General features: G+C 30.2%; 8 protein-coding genes across 8 annotated transcripts; 5 read left to right on the top strand and 3 right to left on the bottom strand.

Annotated features, from left to right (window-relative positions):
- Nucleotides 1-99: 99 nt before the first annotated feature.
- Nucleotides 100-840, bottom strand: OCT59_002577 (uncharacterized protein; the record flags this gene model as incomplete). Its single annotated transcript, XM_066145009.1, has 4 exons — nucleotides 100-171; nucleotides 266-303; nucleotides 427-732; nucleotides 789-840. The coding sequence occupies 4 exons, from the start codon at nucleotides 838-840 to the stop codon at nucleotides 100-102; spliced, it is 468 nt and encodes a 155-aa protein (XP_065995769.1).
- A 1,728-nt stretch (nucleotides 841-2,568) lies between these two features.
- On the top strand, nucleotides 2,569-3,207 carry OCT59_002576 (uncharacterized protein; the record flags this gene model as incomplete). The annotated part of the gene is made up of 3 exons (XM_025310726.2): nucleotides 2,569-2,797; nucleotides 2,911-2,928; nucleotides 3,011-3,207. 3 exons carry the CDS (start codon nucleotides 2,569-2,571, stop codon nucleotides 3,205-3,207), a joined length of 444 nt encoding a protein of 147 aa, XP_025179393.2.
- A 5,976-nt stretch (nucleotides 3,208-9,183) lies between these two features.
- On the top strand, nucleotides 9,184-9,756 carry OCT59_002575 (uncharacterized protein; the record flags this gene model as incomplete). The annotated part of the gene is made up of 1 exon (XM_066145008.1): nucleotides 9,184-9,756. The coding sequence occupies one exon, from the start codon at nucleotides 9,184-9,186 to the stop codon at nucleotides 9,754-9,756; it is 573 nt and encodes a 190-aa protein (XP_065995768.1).
- A 122-nt stretch (nucleotides 9,757-9,878) lies between these two features.
- On the top strand, nucleotides 9,879-11,729 carry OCT59_002574 (uncharacterized protein; the record flags this gene model as incomplete). The annotated part of the gene is made up of 4 exons (XM_066145007.1): nucleotides 9,879-10,208; nucleotides 10,276-10,512; nucleotides 10,581-11,000; nucleotides 11,070-11,729. The coding sequence occupies 4 exons, from the start codon at nucleotides 9,879-9,881 to the stop codon at nucleotides 11,727-11,729; spliced, it is 1,647 nt and encodes a 548-aa protein (XP_065995767.1).
- Nucleotides 11,730-11,789: 60 nt separating this feature from the next.
- On the top strand, nucleotides 11,790-12,559 carry OCT59_002573 (uncharacterized protein; the record flags this gene model as incomplete). The annotated part of the gene is made up of 5 exons (XM_066145006.1): nucleotides 11,790-11,816; nucleotides 11,884-12,010; nucleotides 12,069-12,164; nucleotides 12,252-12,317; nucleotides 12,378-12,559. The coding sequence occupies 5 exons, from the start codon at nucleotides 11,790-11,792 to the stop codon at nucleotides 12,557-12,559; spliced, it is 498 nt and encodes a 165-aa protein (XP_065995766.1).
- Nucleotides 12,560-13,179: 620 nt separating this feature from the next.
- OCT59_002572 (uncharacterized protein) lies at nucleotides 13,180-13,545 on the top strand (the record flags this gene model as incomplete). Its single annotated transcript, XM_066145005.1, has 2 exons — nucleotides 13,180-13,211; nucleotides 13,281-13,545. The coding sequence occupies 2 exons, from the start codon at nucleotides 13,180-13,182 to the stop codon at nucleotides 13,543-13,545; spliced, it is 297 nt and encodes a 98-aa protein (XP_065995765.1).
- A 3,282-nt stretch (nucleotides 13,546-16,827) lies between these two features.
- Nucleotides 16,828-18,915, bottom strand: OCT59_002571 (uncharacterized protein; the record flags this gene model as incomplete). The annotated part of the gene is made up of 2 exons (XM_066145004.1): nucleotides 16,828-17,966; nucleotides 18,027-18,915. 2 exons carry the CDS (start codon nucleotides 18,913-18,915, stop codon nucleotides 16,828-16,830), a joined length of 2,028 nt encoding a protein of 675 aa, XP_065995764.1.
- A 3,943-nt stretch (nucleotides 18,916-22,858) lies between these two features.
- On the bottom strand, nucleotides 22,859-23,326 carry OCT59_002570 (uncharacterized protein; the record flags this gene model as incomplete). The annotated part of the gene is made up of 1 exon (XM_025310725.1): nucleotides 22,859-23,326. The coding sequence occupies one exon, from the start codon at nucleotides 23,324-23,326 to the stop codon at nucleotides 22,859-22,861; it is 468 nt and encodes a 155-aa protein (XP_025179390.1).
- Nucleotides 23,327-25,748: the final 2,422 nt, after the last annotated feature.

The raw sequence follows: 25,748 nt of genomic DNA, 5'->3' as shown, positions 1-25,748 counted from the left end.
ACCTTTCACCAAAGTCCGGGTCGTAATTTCATCCGGCATTCCTACAAGAAGGAAGAAAAGAAACGTCAGTTAACGTTTCTTAAAAAAAATAATTAACTATTAAGTTTCGCAACACAATGTTGCGAAACTCACCGGTTCATTTCGAACTCCATCATCAAACGTCTGGCGTTCCTACAAAAAGTAAAAGAAACGTATGTTAGTATCGTTTCTTTAAAAAAAAAAATAATAATTAAAAAAATAAGATTCGCAATATTGCGAAACTCACCGGTTCATTTCGATTTCCATTATCCAAACGTCCGGAATCTACAAAAAGAAAAAAAGAAACGTTAGTTAACATTTCTTACAATAAAAAAAAATAAAAAATTAAGTTTCGCAATGTAACCAAATCATGATATGTGCGCTCTAGATCTATGTTCTCCAACTTACCTTCCAATTCACGTATTTTAGTTTCAAGAGAAAGAATCTGGACCTTGTCAGCGGACGAAGCTTTCTGGGCTAAAGTTGCCTCTCTCTTTAGCGTTTTAATATTTGATTTGAGTGATTTGACTTCGACTTCAAGTTCAATACGGGACCTCCATTCAGAAATAAATTCAGATCTAATTTCAGTAGTGGACGCATTTAACTGGCTAATCTTATTTTCAACATCAGCATGGATTTGATGAAACCCCTTTTCCCGCCTTGAATACTCTGAATTTTTAGCCAACAACTTTTCACAAAGATCATTAATTTCGGCTTTAGAACTAAGAGTGGTATACAATTTTTTTTGAGCTCTTGCTCATACGCATTACCAAGCCGATGACCTTTATTATTAATATCTTTCAAGGTATACACATTGGTCATAGCCTTTTTTCGGCTTAGTTGCTAGTATATTAAAAAACATACAATTGAAAATTTTTTACTTGGCAAATTTTTTAGACCGAATATATCGAATACTCCGAATACATCGAATGAACCGAATCTACTGAAAATATATCGATAATACCGAACAGAAATCGAACGAATATCGAAAATATATCGAAAATATACCGGTAATTTTTCGAAAGATTTTTTTGTCTATTTGTAAAAAATGCTTCGGTATTTGCGTTCAGATGAAAAATTTCACTCAAATACTGCACTTCTTTGATCCATAATCATGAATTTATTTTTTACTATTATTTTTCAATAAAATCTTTTATTTCAGAGTTATTTTTTCTTAAAAAGTCTTATATAAAAAGTTGTGTAAAGAAAGAATATTTATTTCAGCATTGGATTAAGTATATTGCAACATGATCTGCAAATTTTACAAGTCACTACACGTGACTGAAGTCATGTGAAATTTCTCCTGCTTGCCACTGTAATTCTCTCAATGAATCAATGAATTGCATATTCAATGATAATTTTTTTATATGAGATGATTAGTTTGTTAGCATAGATAAAAAACGAGATAATATCCTCATCGGAATTACTGATTTATCGATGTAAAAAATAGATTACAAGATTGCTGGTGTTTTGTTCATCTAAATCTAAATACTAATACAATATCCATTAACTCTAATCCGATTTTATTTGTCCCAACGTCGATATTCTGGATAGAATAAAATGGTCGTCAGTTATGTATGGAAGAGTAAGAAATAAATTAACAAAATTGGCATTAATAAAACTTACCGAAAGTTTATGATAGTAAAATTGTCAACGAAAGAAGAGAAGATAGGAAGCACGAATTATCAGAGTTATTCACTGAGGAAGCCAGGCAAAAATAGTGATTTAATTATTTAAGCGTTTTGGAAAAAGAGGTTTCTCCATCTAATAAGGGCCTCGCCACCCAATAACAAGCTAACACTTCAAAGAATTTTCTGAGCAAAAAAATAGTACAAGCTCTGAGTCGTTTGCACAGCCACACGAAAAAATATATTTTATTCATACCTTAATCTCATCCGGACTTCAATAATTTTTTCGTCAACACTTCAAACTACGATAGGCTGGTTTTTTTTTAAGACGGCCAGAGTAAAGTAAATCATTACATCATTAGAGCATTACTGCGCTTTATTAATTTATTCAAATACAGCCACTTGTACCGTTGTATGACCTAAAAATGAGGAATTTTAACAATGATTTTGTCACATAGTCACATGCTGACATGTTTACGTTTTTTATTAGGGACAGTTTTTTTTACTAGCCTGATCTCTATTTGTCACTTCACCTGTACTACTACGTTTAAAGTACTATTTATATTGTGACAGGGTAGTGTGGTAAGATTCCCCCTAAAAATTAGTTAAACTTTTTTTAAATAAATACCCTGAGAATTCATCGGAGAATCAAAATCAAATAATTAGAATGATAAAACCGTTTTTTCACATTGATAAATTACTTTTTTTTTTTGCTATATGTCATCAATCAAGAGTTTATTGGAGTCTATTTATTATTAGTCACGATGTATTCAAAAAAGTATATATACACCTTCAAACTTTCTTAAGCTTTCTCAACTTTTCATTTTCTTTTTTAGGTATTATTAAATAGAATGAATGTATTTCTCAAACTTTTTTTCATTCTAAACTAACAATATCACTTTTAAAAAGAAATATCACCAAAATGGTTTTTTCGTTAAACTGTATTATTCTAGGCGACACTACTACGTTTCCGATTACTCTTGGCAAGATAGTCATCTTAGATGATATACAATATGATATTAGCGAGTTTAGAATTTCAAACCTCAAGCGGTATATCTTTTCTAAGAAAAAAGAAAGTAAACTTAATGGTATTAGTGATCCTGATGATTTGAACCTTTGGCAGGTTAATGTCAGTAAAGACAAGCTTGAAGGTGTTTATACTACAGAGCACATAACGAATGAAAGAAGATGGATGAGGTGAATTTTATTACTAACTATTTTGATGTTAATCATCGCCCTGACAAGAACATTTATATTATCGTAGTCTTTTCTACTTCCACTGGTAAGTGTCTCCCAACGTTTTACCTCTCGAATAAGAAATTTGTGATCTTTTTTTATTAACTAGCTTGTTTCTATATTTTTAGATTACCTATATAAAAGACCAAGGCTTGATTTTAATAACATTCCTTTAGATTTAGGACAGTCTCCTACGCAACTTTTACATACTGGCGGATGTTTTTGGGATTATCAAGAATCATCTGAGTTGGAACAAGAATTGAGAAAAGAAGTTCGGGGGCTATATAACAGGGCAGACATCCCCATATTATCACGATATTGCTGATCATTTTGCCGATCACTTGTCCAATATTATCACATAAAAAAATACTGTTAAATTAGTTTTTTCACAAATTCTACATAATAATGTATAAAATTTGGATTTTATTTACTTTATTTTATTTATTGTTAATAAATTAGTTCTTAAAATAATTCATAAAGATTTTGTCAAATTTCAGACATATATTAATTTTACAATAATTGTAAACATTTATTTAATGATAACTTTTGGGTTATCAAAAATTATTCAGGTTTATTTTAGCCATTGATTCTTGAATACCTAAATAATATACTGTAAAAGTTTCAAGTTTCACCCGAAGATCTGTAGCTTCGCCCGAAGCTTCAAAATCACGTTAGCAGATGATCGGCATATATATAGCATAATTATATATTAATTATTGAAAATTTGACGTAAAATCTAACTTTGTAAACACACCTTATTTTGCCACAATACTTTTATATTAATTTATTGATAAATGAAACTATTAAATAAAATAATTTAACATAAATTGTCAGAACATTTATTGCTTGGAATAAAGCTTCAAATTTAACGTGATATTACTTATATCATGATCAGCAAGTGATCGACATTGTGATATAATGCATGTCCGCCTTGTTAGTCATGGCAAAAAAAAAGTGGCTGACACGTGATTGCTGATCTGATCCAACTACCTCCAAGAGCACCGTAACCAAAAATTACAGTCACGTGATATATGTTTGTACTACAAAACTATTATTATTTTTTTTATTTTTACAATAATAGCAACAACTTTTTATTATAAATTACTTTAAAAAATTTAGTGTATTTATTAATTATTTTAAGGACATTTTTGTTGATAGATATTATGAATAAAGAAACTATTCTAAGAACATTGTATTCTCATTATGATCCTTTCAAGTGCGTGGAAAAGTAATTCTTCTTGAATATGATTTAATGTCATCAACTACCTTTTTCATTCCTGAAAAATTTTTAATTACAGAGTTGGTTCAGCGATAATTTTTTACTTGGTGTTGTTCTATAACTATTTTTTTAGCATTATCTAAATAAGTTTCCAGTTCGGCAAAAATTAATTCACCATTTTTTATTTCTTCATCATCTTGCATGCTATTATTATTGATGCCTAATTATTTGTAGCATCACACAAAACTTATAGAAAAAGAAAATTAAGAATTAGTAATATTTATAATTATAAAATGGATAAATCTAATTGTAACAGCGTGTCTTATTTGTAACAACCCCAATTTTATCCAATTAAAATTTAAGATTAGGCGTAATGTAAACAAAAACAAAAGATCAGTTGTGTAACTAAGACAAAAGAATTTTTTAAAAAATTTCAAGAAACTGCTTATAACTTAAAATTTTGTCTATGAAACTGTCTTAAATACATTAAGTAAAAGTTTTCCAAATTAAATTTTGCATATAAAAATTTTATTTGTAAAACACATATTAAAAAAAGGATGTTACAAATAAGATATGTAACAGGCTGTTACAAATACATTTTTTCTTATAAAATAATAACAATAAATTTTTTGAAAATTTACCATTTGATCTTATACTTGTTACACATGTTTGATTCTTTTGCAAATTGATATCATTTTCTTTTACTTGATTACTCTTTTCATATTTCAAAAATGGATAAACTAGGACCCGGAAAATACTTATATATGTAAGGTATCAAGGTGCTTAGCCAACATAGAAAAATTTTATGATGTAAGAATTTTATAATGCTTAATTTTGAGAAAATTTTATACTATGTAAGATAATTAAATTGCATATTTTTGGTATTATTTTAAAATACTAAGAGTTTTTAGTTGCTTATTTTTCATATTTATAGAACTTTTTAAAATATTATATATTGAATTTATAAATAAATACATAAACAAAAATTTTTTTTTGATGAAATTTCAGTTTTTTTTTTCAATGTTTTATTAATTATCTTTCAACATGTATAATATAGTAATTTTATATTAAAAATAATACATTGAGTTTAATAAAAATTAAAAAGATACTATTTATTTTGTTAAATAAAATTACTGTAAATATGTTTTACTTTAAAATATAATTTCACTACTCACCACTTTGGTTATATCAAATTGTCTTTTATGCTTAAGTAAGGTTGTTCAGCAAGTTAAATCTACTTGTATTTTAATTCTCATAAGGCTAAGTATGATATTTATATAGAAAAGCATATTTTTATAATGGTAATAACTTTTAAAATTTTCACTTTTTCGTCTACAACTTCAGAGCGTATTTACACCACTTCAGTCAAATGAAATCGACTTTCTAAATTAATTGAAAGTTGTTCAGCAAGGTCGAAACTACTTATATATTAATTTTCATGAGTGTGGGTATAATACTTATGGAGAAAAGTGCATTTTTCATAACGGTACTAACTTCCGAATTTTTCATTTCTCCGTTTACAACTTCAGAGCGTAATTACACCACTTTAGCCAAATGAAATCGACTTTCTAAATTAATTGAAAATTGTTCAGCAAGGTCGAAACTACTTACATATTAATTTTTATGGGTGTAAGTATAATACTTATAGACAAATTTACATTTTTTGTAATAGTATTAATTTCGAATTTTTCTTTTACTGTTTATTAACTTTATTAATTGAATATTGTTAATCTACTTGTATATTATGTTTAGTTTAGCTTCACAATGTATTGATCATATTTAAAATTGGATTTAATAAAATATATTAAATTAATAAATATATTTTATAAATTATATGTGTTATAATAAAAATTTAATTAGGTTAGAAGATTGATTTGCTTATTTTTATATAATTTTTAAGGTTAGATATCAACAATGCTTAGCGATCATAGTAAAAACCTATGCTTAGAGCTACTAATAAAAAATATTTTTGGGACCTTACCTATATAAGTATTTTCCGGGGTCCTAATAAACTCCTTGTCTTTTCACTTTTGTGAAAAATGACAGATCATTTCCTAAATTTTTTTGTAATAATACAAGATAATAACACATAGGCCATCAACTTAAAAGAAATGCATAACAGCTACAAACCCATTTTTCAGTATTTGTTATATGAAATTTTCTTTATTTTCATGTTTCTCACATTTTTTCCATTCTTTTTTAAATTCTTTTTTCCATGAAGATTTCTCTCTTCCTTGTAAAATTTGGAATTGATATTGTTGATGATATGGAAGTAATCGATTAATAATAATAAAGACCATCAAATCTAATCTAGGTCTGAAGAATTTGGGCAAAAAATCCTGCTTAACTACCTTCCAATGGGATTCAATTAACATAGTTGTTTTAAATAAGCATAATTCATCAGAATTTGCTGCACGAGCCCATAAAATCCAATGGTCTTTTTGATACCAGTTCATCCACATATATGCCCAAATATTTCTAAGATCATATTTAATATAAAAATCATACATTTCTTTAACAGATATAATCCAAATTTCATCAGTTAAAAAATATTCATTACTATCATTTGGAATTAGAGAATGAAGATAAAAATGCTTTGTAATTAATTTTAATATATTTTCTCACAAATTTTTTGGGCAAACTTCAAAGGATTTTCTATTTTTTGGCTGCAATATTTTGTGATTATCTGAAATCAAAGATGCAAAGTTTTCATCAATAAAATCAACATTCAATTTAGCAAAACTAGCACTATAATTATTTGTTTTTGATAATGTGTTATCAGATAATCATTTTTTTACTGCTTTCTTTAAGTGCTAAAGACATAATTGAACTTTTATATTTGGCCAAACTTGTCATGCAGTACTAATTTGAGCCCAATCTTTATGTGTTAGAAAAAACCTAAGGTTTATAAGACCATTTTGTTTAAGACTTTGAAAAAATTCAGTAAGAATTACTGTTTGTATTCCATTACTTTTTTTGCATTATTTAAAAATAAATAAGCTATAGGATATTCACAACCATCAATTTGTCCAATTGCTGCATATAATTCAAATTCAAGTGTGTTTGTTTTATCTAAAAATACATAATATAATTAATATAATAAATATTAATAAAATATAATAAAAAATATTTTAAAAATAAATTATTCTTACAAGTTGCATCTACAATTACTTCTTTATTATTTTTTAATTGATCAAAAAAAAATGTAATAAATCCAAGATATTGAATTTCAGATGTAATATTCAACAGTAATTTGTTAAATTAAGCTTGTTCTAAGAGAATTTGTGCTGAAACAAATTGGTTATTATCTTTTTTGTATTGTTCTTGAATAGTCTATGTTCACCAATAATGGACTTATTTCTGTATAAATTCTGAATATATGGATTCAAGTGTTGAAAAAATATCTTTTAGTACTAAATGAATTTGTTAACAAATAGAATTTTTTACTTCATTTGAAACATTATATTTCTCAGGTCGAACATGTAGTAAATCATACTGCATTACAATGTTTGCTGTTTGAATACTATTATTAATCACAATCTTAATATATATATCCATTACACAAACATATTGTTTTTTAATATCCAAATTTTTATGTGGTTTTTTGGATAAATTTACAGATTGTAAACAATAAAATTTAAAAGTTGTAGTTGATTCAGATCTGACCCAAGAGTGTTGATTATTATGTTTACAAAGTCAAGAGTAGTAGTGCAAATTTGCCGGTTCTGGAACACCCAATATTTTAGCCTTTATAGCTCATATAGCGTCACCATTAAATTCCCCATAGTATCCGCTAATCAGCCATTTAAGCCCACTTAGTTATAGAGCCAAATTACCCTCAAAACTGCCCACAAAGTTAAATTTAACCATAAAATCTAACTATCGCTTCCTATCCTCCAATCTGTTTAGTAAGCCAATCCTGCATTCCTGCTATATAAAAAATCAAGTGCACTCTTCTGCTATTATTCTTAGCTTCCTATAGCCGCTAGGATAGCAAAAAGGTGTGTAAGATTTATAGCCTTATAGCGTCATTTTAAGGGTATATAGCATGTAATAAGGAAAAGGCATGCTAGAATCACTCCAAAAGGTGATTTAATAGGATACAGGTATATTGCCTAATAGTCTCCAAAATTGAATTCAACTATGAAAACAATAAGGTAATAATCTAAAGCAATTTTGAGTTATTCTAATAGCACCAAGTACGCAAAATAAAAAGGGGCCAAAATGCTTTCAAACCCAGATTTAGCATCTATTGCAAACTATGATTATTACTACCTAATCCATCCAGAAAACCAACCCAGCTTGTTTACAATTCTGTCAGCAAGTAGATTGCAAAACATGCCTGTGAGGCTAGAGGCCAAACAAAGGGCACGTGAGACCGAAGGCCAAACCAAGCAATCTACACCTCTGACACATATACTAGTCGAATGATGGTATATCGGTAAAGAATCACTAGCCCGATTCTTTATTGATTCTTTATTGATTGTACCACTACAACATCCCAATAATTATTTTCGATTCCATGCTGATTAATGTTTAAATTCTGGACAATATCGGTAAACTATATTTCACAAATATTGTGAAGAACTGGACTACCAATCGGATAAATATTGTGCAAATATCAAAACTGATAGTTCCTTCTTTCATATCTGATATTTAAATTATTATTTATTGATATTTTAACGTTTTAATGCTGAAAGTTATATTATGCTTTTATTTATATATATGCATCATACTTATTATACACTAGTCGAACGATATCAAATCGGGAACCAATTAGGTAACCGAATTCCACCTGATTGGTCCCTATTTTTTAAAAAATTTTTATCAATCGGTAAACCTAATTGCTGCCAAAAGATGGCGCAAAAGAAGGATACTCGGGTACCAATCGGGATATTCAATAGAGTATTAATTCATGATTCGTGTAACAATCAGAGAAAATCATGTGATTTAATTAGTGTTGATTGGGGATAAGAACATATATCGTTTTATATAATAAACAGAAAACCGTTAGAATCTCTCTTGCGTTACCCAATACAACCATGTAAACTTTTTTGCGTTACTTGTTATTACTCTACAAATATGACAAAAGATAAAAATTATGATGTTTCCTTAGTTTCTGTGGGAACTATTGATTCAGAATTACACTTCAGACCTTTTTCGTATGAATGGTGGATAGTTTGCAATCAAGAAATAGAATTTCTGGTTCCTATTCGTCTGCATATGAAAGTAGTAACCCATTTAAGTGAACATGACTTTATTTTAACAGTGGTGAAAGGTAATAGGGAACATTTTGAACAGCCAGAGTACATTTGCACTTGTGAATCTTTTTATACTACTGAGCCGAGTATTTCTAGTTCCAACGCGATATCTACAGTTTATCAACAAATGTTTCATACTAAAACCAGATTTTCAGGTCCTATGATAATGGGCTTTGACAAGCCAGATATTTGTAAAAAATTATTAGAAGGAGTTTTATTTCGTCCATATTTTGTTAATTTTGAGCTGGTACGCGTTTTTGTATTTGGGATTGCGAGATCTGAAAATGATCAATGGGGATATGCTGGAGTTGAATTTAAATCAAGTTTTTTGTTTTATTTGGCAAAGGAGCATTGTTTATTTCTTCAAGAATTGAAGAAGATGTATGTAAAGTAACAATAATATACAAAATGGAAGTTGAAAAAATATATTGTGCAAGCACACCTAATCTTGTATGGGAAAGAATTTTTAGCGAATAAGGAACAAAAGTTGCCAAATTAAAAACATTTACTGGAAGAATGCTATTTGGAATTGAAAACACTATAACACAACGATTGATTCAGACTCTAAAAATTCTTTCTTGTTCATTGAGCGATTGGAATAATGATGTGCTTATGGAAGAAGTTTATTCTTATCATCTCAAGCGACGAACTATTAGTAATGTTGATTGGTGCAAGTTTCTAAACAAGTGGAAGAGGCAGGGAACGATAATTGAATTGCATAGTAATCTAAAACAATTATATCCTTTAGATCATAAATTTAGCGAATGTGAACTAAATGTATGGAGAATAATGCTTCGCAATATAGGATGTCATGATGTAACACCTTTTTCAAAACAGGATTTAAAGGTAAATATAAATAATAGTTCATCTGTAAAAAAAAAAAAATTCTAATTATTGTATATAATTATTATAGTATGAATTTTGGACGAGATCATTGAATCATAATATTGAAAAAAATGTATTGAAACAGCTATACGAATTTGGCTTTTTGATGTCACAACCAGTAAACTTTTATGACGTATCCAACACATTTTGGAATTGCTTTCAAGAAAGCCTAACAACCAATAAAAAAGGAGATGATGGAAAACAAAGGATACTGTCTATTATAGCAAATGATTTCAAATATGAAGAACTTCAAAAGCAATTATCGGTATGAATTAATAAAGTAGTTGATTTCTAACCTTATAATTGTTTTTCTAAATTATTCTATATTACTAGGTTTCAAATGATTTGATATCAAAGGCATGTATACACTGTCATCTTAATGGGCCTGGTAGTTCTTCAATGAAAAAACCTTCTTTTACGCGTGAAAAGCTACCTAGTAAAAAATTGCAAGAATTTGAAAAATTTATCAATGACAAAGCACATGTAGTTATGAGTTCATATAAAACAGATAGTAAAACTGGTGCACCAATAAAATACCTTTGTGATACCAAACAAGCCCTCTGGAAAAAATTTCATGCTGAATTTCCTAACGGAATTCATCGTACAACCTTTAAGACAAAATTACAAGGAAATGAATATATATATCGAGAAGATCTAGGCGGACTTTGTTCAACTTGTAGCCGGTATGGATATGAAATATTTGTTGATATTAGAAAGCTTATTGAAAATAAGTTTATAGACAGCGTAAAAAAGGTACTTAGCTAATAAAATTCTTGTTTTTAAAGATAATTTGCTTAAACATATCATTTATTTTTTTTTTAGAAAGAATTTCTTGATGAATTGGAACAGTTACAACGATTTTTGAAGCGAGATTATGAAAAAAATCTGATTATTAATAATAAAGGAATAACAGAGCATAATCCTTGTATTAGTTATTGTTTACTATGGGCATTTGGAGTTTGTACAGAACAACATATACATGCATCTCAAGAATGTGCCAAATTATTTACCTTTTTTAATCGTCTTAAAAATCAGCTATCAACAGATTTACACGAAGATCTTGATGAATATCAAAACTATTTGTTATATTATCTTGCACATCAAGTCCGTAAAGTTTATTTGAATGCCCAATTTAACGCGAATCTACTGGATTTGGATGAGAATGGCACTGTATTAGTAGTTGATTACAAAATGAAAATACTTCCAAAAAGTGCCAGAGAAACAAAAGCAGAATTTTTTGGAAAGAAAGGTTGGACTTTACATACAATTCTTATGTATACAAAAAAGTCCGGACATCAAGAACTTAATATTCATGCTTACGATCATTGGTCAATGGATACGCATCAGGACTCTTGGTTTACAGCTTCATCCCTCCATGCTGTCATTGAATCACTGGAAAATAAACCAAAGTGGATCACAATTATTTCAGATAATGGTCCTCATTATCATAATGCTGACCTAATAATGATTTTGGGAAATTAGTTAGAATGGTATCAAATAAATGTAAAGAAATGGATATTCTTAGAGGTAAGTGAAGTAAAAATGACTATTGACAGTCATCATGTACAGGTACTAATAAAATAAAATAAAATAAGTGATCTGCCATTTACCTATATAATAAGTGTCGACATTTTAGATTACCCATGCAATCAAACGTCAAGTACGTCTTGGATTAGATATAATGGAAGGTGCTGATATTGAAACAGCAATTAGAGATATTCGCGGAACGTCTGTTGCACATTTAGAACCAAATCGAACAAAAGGTGAGATTAAATCAAACAAAATAATCAAAGAATATTTTATTTTTCTGACTTACTTTAGACCAAAATAAGAGAGCCAAGAATACTCTTTCTGGTAATTCTAATTTATTTGAATGGACTTGGCCGGGAGAAGGATCAATGACGGGTTATATTCTTGGTTGAGAGATTCCTAATGTTGGAGAATGGACAAATTTTTCACCGGCACAGATATCTAATTTGCAGAAAAAAAAAATTGAAATTCCAGAACCTACGTCATCAACTCATACGACTCCCAAAAATGAATGGGTGATTGCTATGCCAAATATTTCAGGTGCGTTACCTCTTCAGCTTTTGTGAATATTATCTATTCCACATTTTGTCTCCGATTTAGGTATTGATTCTAAAAGATTGATAAGAGAACGATTATTATTTGAATTGAAAAAACGAAATATCAATGTCATCAACACCGCTAAAAGAGACGGGTTGGTTAAGGAATTAGAACTTGGCTTGGCTAATGAAACAGAAATGATACAAGATGATAAGAAAAGAATTTATAAAAAAAAAAAATATTGAAACAAAATGCTAATTACTATTTATTTGGAAAAAGATATTTCCGAAAATCAAGAAAATCAAAATATTATATGGTAAGTATATTTATTCTGAACACGTATTAGTTATTTGCTAATTAGAGACTTACCGTTCAATAGGAATTCTACTTATGAGTTTCCCTTGAAGTCTGGATGGGCGTTAACACAGGTCGAAAAGTGAAAAATCAGGCACCAATCGGTCACCAATCAGGTAGCTGATTGGTGACTGATTGGTGACTGATTGGTGCCTGATTGGCATTTTCGCCAAATACCGTCACCAATCAGGCAGTTTACTAACTTTTGATCCAGTGATCAGAAAAAGATGAAATATAGCTCATTGGAATCGTCTCAATAAGACGAATCTAATGGTAGTAAAATCGCATCTCTAGGATTGATAGTTAATAAAAAATTAAATAAAATATAAATGATACATTTTCATTTTTATATTTTACTTAATTTCTCATCAAGTATTAACCCTAGAGATGCGATTTTACTACCATTAGATTCGTCTTGTTGAGACGATTCCAATGAGCTATATTTCATCTTTTTCTGATCACTGGATCAAAAGTTAGTAAACTGCCTGATTGGTGACGGTATTTGGCGAAAATGCCAATCAGCACCAATCGGTCACCAATAAGGTACCTGATTGGTGACCGATTGGTGACTGATTGATGCCTGATTTTTCACTTTTCGACCTGTGTAAAAAGCAAGCAAAAATATGGTAAAAAAGGAGGTGGAAAACGTATATCTAAAAGAGTATGGAAACTTTTAGAAGAATATTTTTTGGAAGGGGATGTTGATAAAAGTAAAAGATTTACCGCTACTACTATGCTAGAAAATCTCAGAAATAAAGTTGAAGAAAGAGAGTTGGATGAAGAAGAAATACCAAAACTACAAACTATTCAAGGCTGGATATCTCGTTATTCAGCACAACATCGCCAAAAAATGGCAGAAATATCTTTGGTACGTTAGAAGGGGACCGAGTTCATAATAAAAATAAATAAATTTATAAAGAAATAATAAAATAACATGAAATAATAATATAAAAAACTGTTTGGTAAAAGAATATATAAAAATATTATAAAAATTGTAAAATCTAAAATTTGCCATTATTGAAATCGCAAGTTCAAGTTAACTTGGAATCAGCCTTTCCCTCAAACTAAAGTTGTTAGAAATATTTATCAAAACATCGATAAAGTAGAAATTAGATAATGTTACGTCATGATGATTATAACAATTAATAAATTAGTTGTGTAACTATGACTAGTGATCCTTTAATAAATGCGTCAAAAATGCCAATTTTTCATAAAGACTATTTGATCTACAAAAATTTACCCCGATTTAGTATAGTAATTTTCTCCGGTTGTTACACGAATCACGAATTAATAGTTACCAATAAAATATTTACTATTTGACATATCAGTATACCGATTTATAGCTTTTTGATAAATTTATAACAATAAGAAATCTTTTGATTGCCATACATTTTTATTTAAAAATTTACGAAAATTTACGATTTTATTTAAAATATTTAAAATATTTAATATACAGTCAACTCCCTCTATAGTCACTCCCGTTATAGTCACATTCTACTATATAGTCACACCAGTTGAATGTTCAAAACACTTTATTATTAAAATCTATCTTATATAATCACAATCTATCTATAGTCACTATCACACCTATCCTCAAAAATCTTATATTAAAAAGAACCGTTTATAATCACAGTTATATAAAGAATATATTAAATAACTTGGCATCTAATAATCGTACAAAGATATATTATAGTTTGTTAGAATCGTCTCACTGAGACGAATCGAATGGTAGTAGTTTTATCCTTTTCCTTTACTAGTGTTTACGGCTAGACCACCCATTGCCTCTTTTTGAGATTAATTTTGGGTCTGTGTTCTATCATCTTTATTGGGTAACCATTATACCAAGTACTTAATTCCTCAGGTAACAGCATCACTATAGAAGACATCTTCCATCGGGCTACTTTAGGCTGATCTAAAGCTAGGTACACGCCGTCTACTCATCCTATACCCATTGCATGATACTGGTATTCAATTTATTTTACGACCTTTAGAGAGCACCTACTTTCATGGAGGACTTTCAACAGGTAACATCAACCATCTAGTACTCTTCCATACCACCATTTTAGGTACTAAGTCTCACTCAAAGGCCACTACAGCTTGCGATTACCTAGCACCGATAGTACAGTTGTTTTTACCCCAAGTGGCATACTTTGTAGTGACCACTTGGACAGGAAGTAGCAGGCATCTGTCCAAGATCACCTTTTATGGTGGGTATCAACCACCAGGGATTACCAACCAGGACCCAAGGAGTAGGAAATCGAACCCCATAACCATGCTACCTGTTCTGTGCACAAACACCTTGGTTGGTATAAGACCTAATAGAAGGTCTAACTACCACTAAGACATTGCACCCTCATCTTTACCATCTAGGACAACTATCTAGCCATTACTGACCCCAAGTGGTATCGTGGAGTGACTACCCAGACAGGAAGTCCCCCCAAGGTATAGTAGTGACTTCAAGAACAGGACTGCGCACATGCCAATGGCCTCATAGGGAACGTTAGAAGGACACCATGACCTTTAGTTGAAATGTGCGGCCTAACTGTACACACTAATTCACCATGATGCAGTTCAACTACACTAATCCCTGTACCTTTACGCTATTGGTTGTAGCGTCCGCAGTAAAATTCTTTTTATTTCTATGGTCATGGGAATCGAACCTGTGATCTCACCATACTCAGGCTTAATGAGGGTCTCAGTGACTAACCACTGAGATAGGGTGACCAACCACAGTTTTGTCCTTTTCCTTTGCTAGTGTTTACGGCCAGACTACCCATTGCCTCTTATGAGACTAATCTCAGGTCTGTGTTCTATCATCTTCACTGGGCAACCATTATACTGAGTACTTAATTCCTCAGGTAACAGCACCACTATAGAAGACATCCCCCATCGGGCCATTTTAGGCTGATCTGAAGCTAGGTACACGCTGCCTATTCATCCTTAATCTATTGCATGATACTGGTACTCAATTTATTTTACGATCTTTAGAGAAGTAAATAGATTAAGTAGACATCACTATATATATAGTGATGTTTACTTAATCTATCTACTTATACCATAGGTATGCCTACTTATAGATATTGATGCATACTTACTTATTTTTACGTGTCTATGCTTCTTCTGATGCTTTATTGCTACCCATCTGTTTTCACTGGTCTGTGACTGTTTGGTTGCTTTATAGATATTTGCTTGATTTTATTGTTCTGCCATCTTTTTACTGCCTTGTAACTATTTGCTTGTTTTCATTGCTCTGTAGCCTTTTTGTGGCCAAAATGCTTGGCCGGCCTTGATTGCTAAAAATTATGTTGTGATCAGGTGGCGCAGTAAATTTGCAGTTCAGATTTTGGCCAGCTCTATACCATAATTTCGGCCGATCTTTGGAAATTAGCACCATGGTAGCGTCCTGGTAGCATAGCGAACATGCTCATATCACCTTGCCGATCATTTACTGATCACTAATTCCAGATTTTAAAAACTTATTGCAAAATCACAAATATTTTTCAAATAATGTGGCAAAAAAATAATGGAATCTAAGTAAAAACACTAAATTATTATATGATTTTAATTATATAATTATTAGCACAATTTTTAATAATATTATAAATATATTATTTATTTATGATAATTCACTAATTATTGTCGATCATCAGACAAAAATTAAAGTGCGAAGATGAATATGCGAGTGCGAAACTTAAGAATTTGCACAAATATTCTTTATATTATGTAGAATCTATAAAAAAAATAATGCAGTGATCTGATTCATAATGCAGGTTTTTTATTAGTAACATAATTAGTGAATAAATTCGTAAAATGAATAAATATGGGTTCTTTGCTAGGAAAATGAGGTTCTGAAATTTGTTTATAAAAATTGAGATTTTTGTTTTATATGAATATATAATACATAAACTTTATGTAATTAAATTTTTGTAACATATTATCTTATTACCGGAACGAGCAATTTGATTTTCAATTTTTGTGTAACGATTAGTACCAAAATCTAAAAATAGATTCAGAAATGATCGGCATATGGTGCGTTTCACCTATAAACCACAAAGTCCGAAATTTCAAAAACGTAGATTTCACGTGACTTAGCGTGATATCATGTGACTTCGTCATATGATTACGAATCGAGTTTCAAAACAAATTGCAATCGCGCAGTTTATTCAACTTTATTTAACTCAACTAAAACATAATCTGGAATACAACGGTGGGATTTATACTTTTTGGCTGCATATTCAGCCAATTTACCTGTTATTCCATTTCTATATAAATCCATATAACGCCACGCCTTCCTTGCAAATTTTCTTATCATAATCGTATCGACAGACTCTAAAGCTACAGGAACAACACGTTGCAAGCTTGACCACGAATAGTCACAGTTTTCGCGAGCATATCTTTTCGCTGCCCCCCAATATCTTTCAATAAAGTTAAGTTCACAATGGAACTTTGGGTAGAAAATGCACAAGTGCCCAGCTTCTAGTATTGCTTCCTCTAACGCACTTTTTTGTGCCAAAAAATCAGGTTGCAATGAAATAATCCGGCGTGCACAACAATCAATCCGTGTTATATCATCCACCTTATCTTTACACAACTGACAGTCGGCATTAAGGCCATTTTTCCATAAGCCACGTTCAATTAAAACTTGTTTCATCCCTTTGGGTTCCCCATTTTCGTTTACCATTGATTGGTACTGATTGTTTAATCCAAAAACCGTGTTCCTCATTTTTGGCTGTTTTCCGCCCAGTTTTAAGTTCATTTTACTGGCTACAAGAGCATCATGCCTAAATGCTGCGTGGTTCGAACTATTATTAAATGCAAACAATCCAATACAATTAGGAAAAAGAGTTTCGAAAATAGGGATTGCTTTTGTCTTTACTTGATCGATTAGGTGTTCACTTGTCCAATATCCTTCTCGATCTTTGCCTGGCTGAAGATAAGTGCGCGCTTCTTGAGATATGGAAGAGTTTTCTTGATGCTGTTGTGCATTTAATTTAAGACGGCCACATTCTTCTGACAAAAATTCGCTAACCATTATCGAACGTCCATTTCCCTTTTTACGCAATGGCAATTCTCCTGTTTTTGTCCATACACCTCGTTTCCCATCATTAGAGTAAAATATACACTCATCATGTGTTACAAGGATTATCTCTTTATTATTAGATTCTAACATTGGTGGTATTCGTTCCATAGTTTCACCTTCATACTTCGCCATGTACCTTTCATAACTATAAATTTTATCCAGAAATAACTTTCGATATTCAACAACATCAGGACGTTCATGACCATCATAGTATGTACCTTAATATAAATAATGTGTGATTGTTTTTTTTGTATAATACTGTATTAACGAATTCTTACCTTGTTTTTGTGATTGAAAGCTATAGCCAAGTACATTTAACCATCGAGTTGCAGTTGCTTTGGCGATAGTTTTCTTTTTCGTTATTCCAGAATTAATGAGCAATTTTTGCTCAACAAATTCCTTAAACTTCAATGGGGTGGTTGTTCCGCCTTGAGATCGAATCCATGTGTGACATTTCACTGCTATATCCTCATCATCTATTAATCGTATTGTTTTTTGATGTTTCCCTTGACGACTCATTGGAAGGTGATTATTCTGAAGCCAAAAATTCGCCCAATATTGAATTGATCTTGCTCTGTTTGGTGCACAATCTATAAAAATCAACTGCGCAGCTTCTTTGCTAGCTTTCATCTTCCCCTTTCCATTTTCATCTAATCTCTTTAAATACTCATATATTGCGCATTTTTTATTATATTCAGTTACTGTTAAAATCTTTTGCTGTTCTCCAAGTTCAGTCTTTAGATTTTTGATTCTTTCATCTATATTGAGTTGATTCTGTTCCTCTTCATCCAAATCATCCAAAACTTCTACAAAATCATCCGGAATTGTCTGATTTCTATTCATGAAAGTTGAAATTTTCATGGTTCTTTTTGCAGCTTTTGTAAAGGAACCACTTGGTCCATACTTGTCAAAATATGTTGATTTTTTTATTTTTCCGGTAAGATATGGTCCACGTTTTTTTTGTTCCAAGTGTGTGTTATCTGACCAAGTCAACTCAAGAGCTTTTTTTTCGTTTAATAAACTAACTTCATCATCATCCCACCCACTATCATTTTCGTCTCCCCATTCATCCAATTCATCAGATATCCTTGATTTTTTTGTAAACGTTCCATAGTTGTTTCTTTCTTGCTCTTTAGCCTTGGATTTTCGCTTTGATGGACGAGTCATTGATTAATGTGTGAGAAATTAATTGAAATCGGTAATTTTCATATGAAATTCGCGTAACATTAGGTTGGATATATCCTGATCTTGTAACGATATATTCCGATCTATGAAATTCACATGATGATATATCCCCGATCTCAGTCCGAAATTTTCCTTTTTTCATATAGATCATATAAATTATTCTTGAACTTTCGAACTTAATAAAATTAAATTTTTCTAATAAATCTTAAAAAGTAAACCGTTAGAAATGTTTAGCTTATGCTATTATATTATTTTATCGGTTTCAATTTGTATTTTATTACTTAATACCTGACTTATAAAAATTTAAAGTCACATGATATTTTTGTGGTTTATAGGTGAGACGCACCATACTAATAAAATTTACGTTAAATGATTTTAAAAAAATTTAAATCGTTATTTTAGCCACAGTAGCCGCAGTTATTTTATAGATTTGGTTGGATTGATCATCTATTTTTTTTTTAATATTCTGAAACTTTTTTTTTATATTTTCAGTCTTTTTGGACTGAATTTCGGCCTTGAACTTTAAAATAGTAAGTGAATTATTTTTTTTTTGTTTTTTTTACTCCGGGAAAGATAATATTAACACTTTTTTTCTTCTTCCTCTTTAGGGACGACCTTCTTGGAATGGATGTTGGCCTTGAACTTTGAAATGGTAAGCAAATTATTTTTTTTATTTTTTTTTTACTCCAGGAACGATATTAACGTTCTTTTTCTTCTTCCTCTTTAGGGACGACCTTCTTGGACTGGATTTTAGCCTTAGACTTTGAAATGGTGAGTAAATTCTTTTTTTTTGTTTTTTTCTCTAGGAATGATATTAATATTTTTTTTCTTCTTTCTTTTTAGAAATAGTCTTGAAGATCTTGAGTAAATTGTAATAGGGGTGTTTATTCAAAATTAACTTTAAGAAACGTTATTGACGTTTCTTTTATACTACAGCAATAATTTTATTTCATACTTAAATTATTTATAATCATTTTAAAGTTTAATAAATTAAATTTTTGTTTTTTTATTTTTTAAATTATAATTATTTTGGTTTTGCACAATACTCATCTTTGTAAGGTTCATCAACGTATTGTCGAATTTTTGAATATAAGTAATTTTGTCGTTCTTCTGTTAAAGATACAGTAGTAATTAAATCGGGTTTACTATTTTTATTAAAATTATCACTTTTTAATAATTTATAACATGATTCTACACCACCGGATTCTTTTGATACATATACTTTACCAATATCTTCAGAGCTAAAACAAAAATGATGGAATTGTGTTATATTAGGGAGAGGTACAAAATGATTCTTAAAAAATGCACTAAAATCGTACCAATTCCAATTTATTCCGTTATCATATAAAATTGCTTCATTACCGTTTGATGAATTATTTATAATGTTTTTAACATCATTAATAGTATTAACTTTATGCTTCCAATATACTTTTTTAATATGACCAAAAAATGAGTCACATATGAATTTTGTATGACCGGGAATCATAAAATTAACCGTAATATCTTCATACCAATTAAGCATAACCAACCAGGACCAAAACCAAAGCGATAAATTGTTTTTATTCTGCCCAGTGCAGTTATCACAAGTAATTTGTAAATGTTTTTTTCCATTCTGAGCAAATTTTTGAAGTGAATTGTATACCATATTTATCGTTGTATTAGCACCTTTAGAAGTACCTTTTGGAAGTTCATTTTCTCCAATTACAAAATTCAATTGATGATTTTGCCCTCCTTCAGTTTTACAAACTCCAAAAAGATGCACAGAAAAAGCTGATTTAAAGTAAATGGAACTAACTTGTTGTGGTGAATATGGTATAAAAACATTTTGCGCCCAGTCATAGCATACATGTGCAATAGTTAAATCATTCTTACTTTTCTCAATATTATCATTATAATGCTGACGTTCAAGTTTTGCTAATTTTTGATGATTCTCATATTGAATTTGAACTTTTTCATGTTCATCTGCATCAGATTTTGCTACTTTTATTTTAGCCTTAAATCCCTCACAAATTTCACAAAGATCACTTGCTGGTGCTTGAAACTTAAGATATGGCATCATTTCAATCCAAAGTTTCCGAAAAGTATAATAAGAAATTATTTGGTTTGATTCATCATGTTCAGTATAATAATAATCTTTGTATTCTTTATAAACAGAAGTATATGTTCTATCAGTAGGAAGATAAATAAATGTATTAGAATCATTTCTATGTCGTAATGGAGAGGGTAAACCATGAATACAGCTATATTGAACTAAAAATTGTTTTAATGGAAATGTAATCTCAGAATTAAGGAAGACTCTATTGTCAGTCATAGGTATACGTCCTATATTTCCATGAATACGCTCACTTAATCCTTCTGTATGTAAATGATTTTGTAAAGTACCAAGTAAATAATCATTAATTCCACATAATTTTAAAAATGCTGGTTTACATAAAGGCAAAGAAGCATTATAACAATATCTATATCTTTGTGTATTTGAATTAGTATTATCTGATTTTTCATTAGTTATTTCAAATACCATAAGTTGAGCTTTGATAACTAACTCTAATTCTTTTTTATCTAAACTTTTTAATTCAATATATCGTTCAAAAAAATGTTTAAACCCAACTTTTTCATAACAAGTTCGCAAATCCTTTTGCTTTTTAGAATGACGACATGTGCAATTTTATTGTTCAAAAAATTGAAGTGTTTCACGTACAATATTTAATACTAGTTCATTATCTTCATATTCATCTAAACCTAACTGAACTAAATTATAAAATGGTCTTAACGTCATTATTGTTTTTTTAAAAAAAAAAAAAAATTATTAAAAAAAAAGGGGGCAAATTATGCTTATAAATATGAGGTGCAAAAAGAATACTATTTTAGTTATAAAACATCATTCTGCATATTTATTTATTTTTTAACGCTAAATTTATTTTGCCAAGAATTTTTTGTACAATGACGTGATATTGCATTTTCTGATTGGTTAATAAATTAAATATACAAATTTTGTGTAACTTGTGTAACAATATCTCAGAAGGTCATGTTCCTAGCAAAACTCGTATCAGGTAAAAAATAGTGTCATGTGATTTGATAATAACAATTCCGTTTTGGCCTACACTAGTGGATATTATAATTCGGGCCAAATTTATAACTCCGGCCAAATTTTTTTGCAGATCATTTCCTTTTATGTAGAAAATGTTACACAAATTTCCAAAAAAGGTTAATTTTATTTTCAGGAAAATCATTTTTTGTGGAACGGGTATCGCCAAAAATGGAAATGATCTACATAGCCGATCATTATCACGTGATGTAGATAAATTTAGAAACAAATTTTATTGGTCTTAATTTTTGATAGAATTTTCAATTACCATTTACTTAAAATCTAAAATCTAGTCTCAGAAGGTCATTTTCCTAGCAAAAAACCCATATATGCCAAATAATAATAAAAGCTAAAAAGTTTCTAATGAAATTTAATACACAATAAATTAAAACTAAATTTAAGTTATTTGTGAAATTTAAGCATATATTATTATGTAAATTTTTTTAGCAACGGTATTTATATTATGTGATAATTGAATAAATGATCGGCAAATGATCAACAACAGTATTGTGATAAAATAGGGATGTCCGCTATGCTCGTCCTGGTAGCATCCTGGTAGTATCCTGGAGCTGTCATGGAACTGGTTGGAAACCTGAGTGTTTCTATTAGTTTGCCAATTTCAGGCCAGCTTGGACGCTGAATTTATACTGTGCCTTACTGCGCCATGGCCCCTGAATACGAAGATATCACATTAATATAACTGTTTCGTACACTTTAGGAATAATTTCTCTAAGTAACATAAGTGTAACCATGTACACTTTGGCCATTTTGATACTAGTAAACATAGTAGATATCACATCAATTATCACGACGAGGTTCCAATCATCACATTCAGGGGCCCTACTGCGCCATGGTCACGTGATACTGTTCTGGTGCCGGAACACCCTCACATAGTTGCTTTGCCATTTCTTGATTGTCGGATGAGGCACATACAAAGTGCTGAATTTGCAATCCATTTATTTGCCGAAGATGTTTTGCAATCCATTCACTCACTTTTTGATTGCCAGGTTGAGGCATGAAGTGCTGAATTGGTAGCCCAGATGCGCAATCCCACCTTTCATGACCCTTTTGATTGCCAAGGATGAGGCACGAAGTGCTGAGTTGGTGACCCAGATGTGCAATCCCACGTTTTATAATCTTTTTGATTGCCAGATGAGGCACGAAGTGCCGAGTTGGTGACCCAGATGCGTAATCCTGCCTTCCATAACTCTTTTGATTGCCAAGGATTAGGTACGAAGTGCCGAATTTATGCCCATTCTTGCAATCCCGCCTCTTGTATGTCCTTTCTGATTGCTGAGTGAGGCACATGCGGAGTGTCGAATTGGTTCAGGCTATATTGCTTTCATACCATTTTTCATGTATTCTCCTAAACCTTTCTGCCTTCCTGACCTCTTTCTTGCCTATCACCTGGTGATCCACTCGAGCATAACTTTTTTTTTCTTTCCTATATATAATTCTGCTTGAGTGGGTCACCTTAAATTCCTCGTTTTTGGCTTCTAGACCCTGTTCCTGTTGTCACCCACGTCTGCCACCCGTGGATAATCACATCTTTCACATTACAACTTTATTTCTCGTTATTTCGCTTGGTTTAGATTTTATTTTTTCTCTTAACTTCTTACTTTCTTTCTCATATATCTGTAGTATCTATTCTTTCAGATACTACCACTCATTCAACATAGCAGGCTTTCTGATTTTTGAATAATCACATGATGATCGGCATATGTATTATTTTTAGTTTTTTATTTAATAAATTATCTGTTATGGCGCCATAATAAATACTAAAATTCACATTTTCTAGTAATTTTTAAATGACGTAATACTGACATAATTGTTTATATATAGATATGTATTTTATTGGCTGGATATCATATGTATCGCACATGTAATAGCTGTACTAATTTATTTTAATTGTACCACAAAAAATTTAATAGCAAAGGACGATAAAAAAAATTGATTCTTCAGGTCTTGTTTAAATATATTACAAAGGAATCTGGCTATTGGAAGTGGAATCCAGAAGTTATAAACACTTGAAACCTTCTTATAAAATGAAAATATGTATAGTACGTTTATATTATTTGGCTTTACAAAGAATTTTTGACAAAAAATAGTTGGAATCAAATAAAGATATATTTTGACACTCCAGGTTCTTTTTAAGTGTAAGTTATAAAGTTTTAAATAAGTTTAGTGTCAAAAAAATTCTTTATTGATAGAACTCCTTACCATTTAAAGGATCAGATAGGATTTTTAGAAATTTTTTTTCCTTTATTAATAAACTAATTATTTCTTCATCTTTTTTAGGAGTTGACTTATGAATTTCATCAGTATATTCTATTAAAAGCTTAAATAACATCCTTTAAATAAAGTAAAAAAAGTTTTATGGCTACAACTATTGGTAAGAAATATAATTTAAATTTTGTGTCAGGTTTTGATTGTAATGACATTATCGTTAATTTATCAACATACACATATGCTAAATGAATAATTTTATATTCCTTTGAAAGGGGTAAATGGGCTCTAATTTTGGAATCAAAAATCATGCAAATTGAATCATTAGATAAGGAGATATTTACGTTCAAATGCAAGAGTTTATGTCTAGTGTTTGTATCCGGATATAGCAAATCCGGTTGTATTAATGGATATCCGGTAAGAAGTGGGTATCCGGATAAAGGTTTTTTTGAGTTGACGTTATCCGGATACAATTTTAGTCTAAACGGATCCTCCGGATATATCCGTTTATGTTAGCAGATCAAATACATTTTAAGAAATATTAAATGCCAATCTGCACAATGTAGTAATAATTGTCTCAATGTCCAATATTTCGCTACATGAATCACCAAGTAATAAAAATACTAAAACGCGTTAAACCACTTTTTATCTTGCTTATCGTCATTTGTAATACTCCATTTTCCAGTATGACGCAGCGCAAAAGCGATATTACTTCTTTTTTGACTTCTCCCTCTCCAAATGCGGCATCTACTCCCTCAGAATGACTGTTCTCAGACGCGGGAAATCTTTTAACTGTTAAGAGAACACGAATGAAACCTGAGTTATTTAGTCGTGTTATGTTCTTAAAACGGAATAGTCCCCATTTTGCTAATATTCACCCAGCTCAACAATTAACTACTACTCCTATTGATGTTTAAACTATACCTTATATAAATTACACAAATAAATTCATGCTTTTGAGATAAATTTTATTTTTTTTATATTTACAAATTATTATACAATATTAATGATATATGTATAAATACAATAAATTATATTAAGTTCACGGAATTTATCCGGGTATAAACTCGCTAATGACCCGTTAGACATCCACGAAGATCACGGATTAATCCGGATGGATATCCGGATTTGTAAAAAATATTTTATCAGATAACCGGATTTGAAAATTCTTAACGGAGACGGATTTATTTATCCGGATGATATCCGGATACAAACACTATTTATGTCAAATTGATAGTAAATGTGTTGAGCATATTTATTAAGGAACCAATGATTCAATCAATGCGATTTTTAACTTTTTAGATAGATCTCATTCTCTCCTTTCAAATAAATATAAATTCATTTTTCTGGCATGCATATATGTTGAGTTATTTATGATTTTGCAACAGGAATTATAATGGATTTTTAATTTATATGGAAGGTACATATTAAAATTCTTGAATTTATTTCAGATTCTAATAAAATTTTTTTTGCAAATATATATTAGTTATTTGATAGGGGGTTA

Source organism: Rhizophagus irregularis, chromosome 11, assembly GCF_026210795.1.
Source record: "Rhizophagus irregularis chromosome 11, complete sequence".
In the NCBI taxonomy this organism is placed as follows: Eukaryota; Fungi; Glomeromycota; class Glomeromycetes; order Glomerales; family Glomeraceae; genus Rhizophagus; species Rhizophagus irregularis.
The sequence above is the reverse complement of the archived record's forward strand: the minus strand, read 5'-3'. Positions and strand labels throughout refer to the sequence as shown.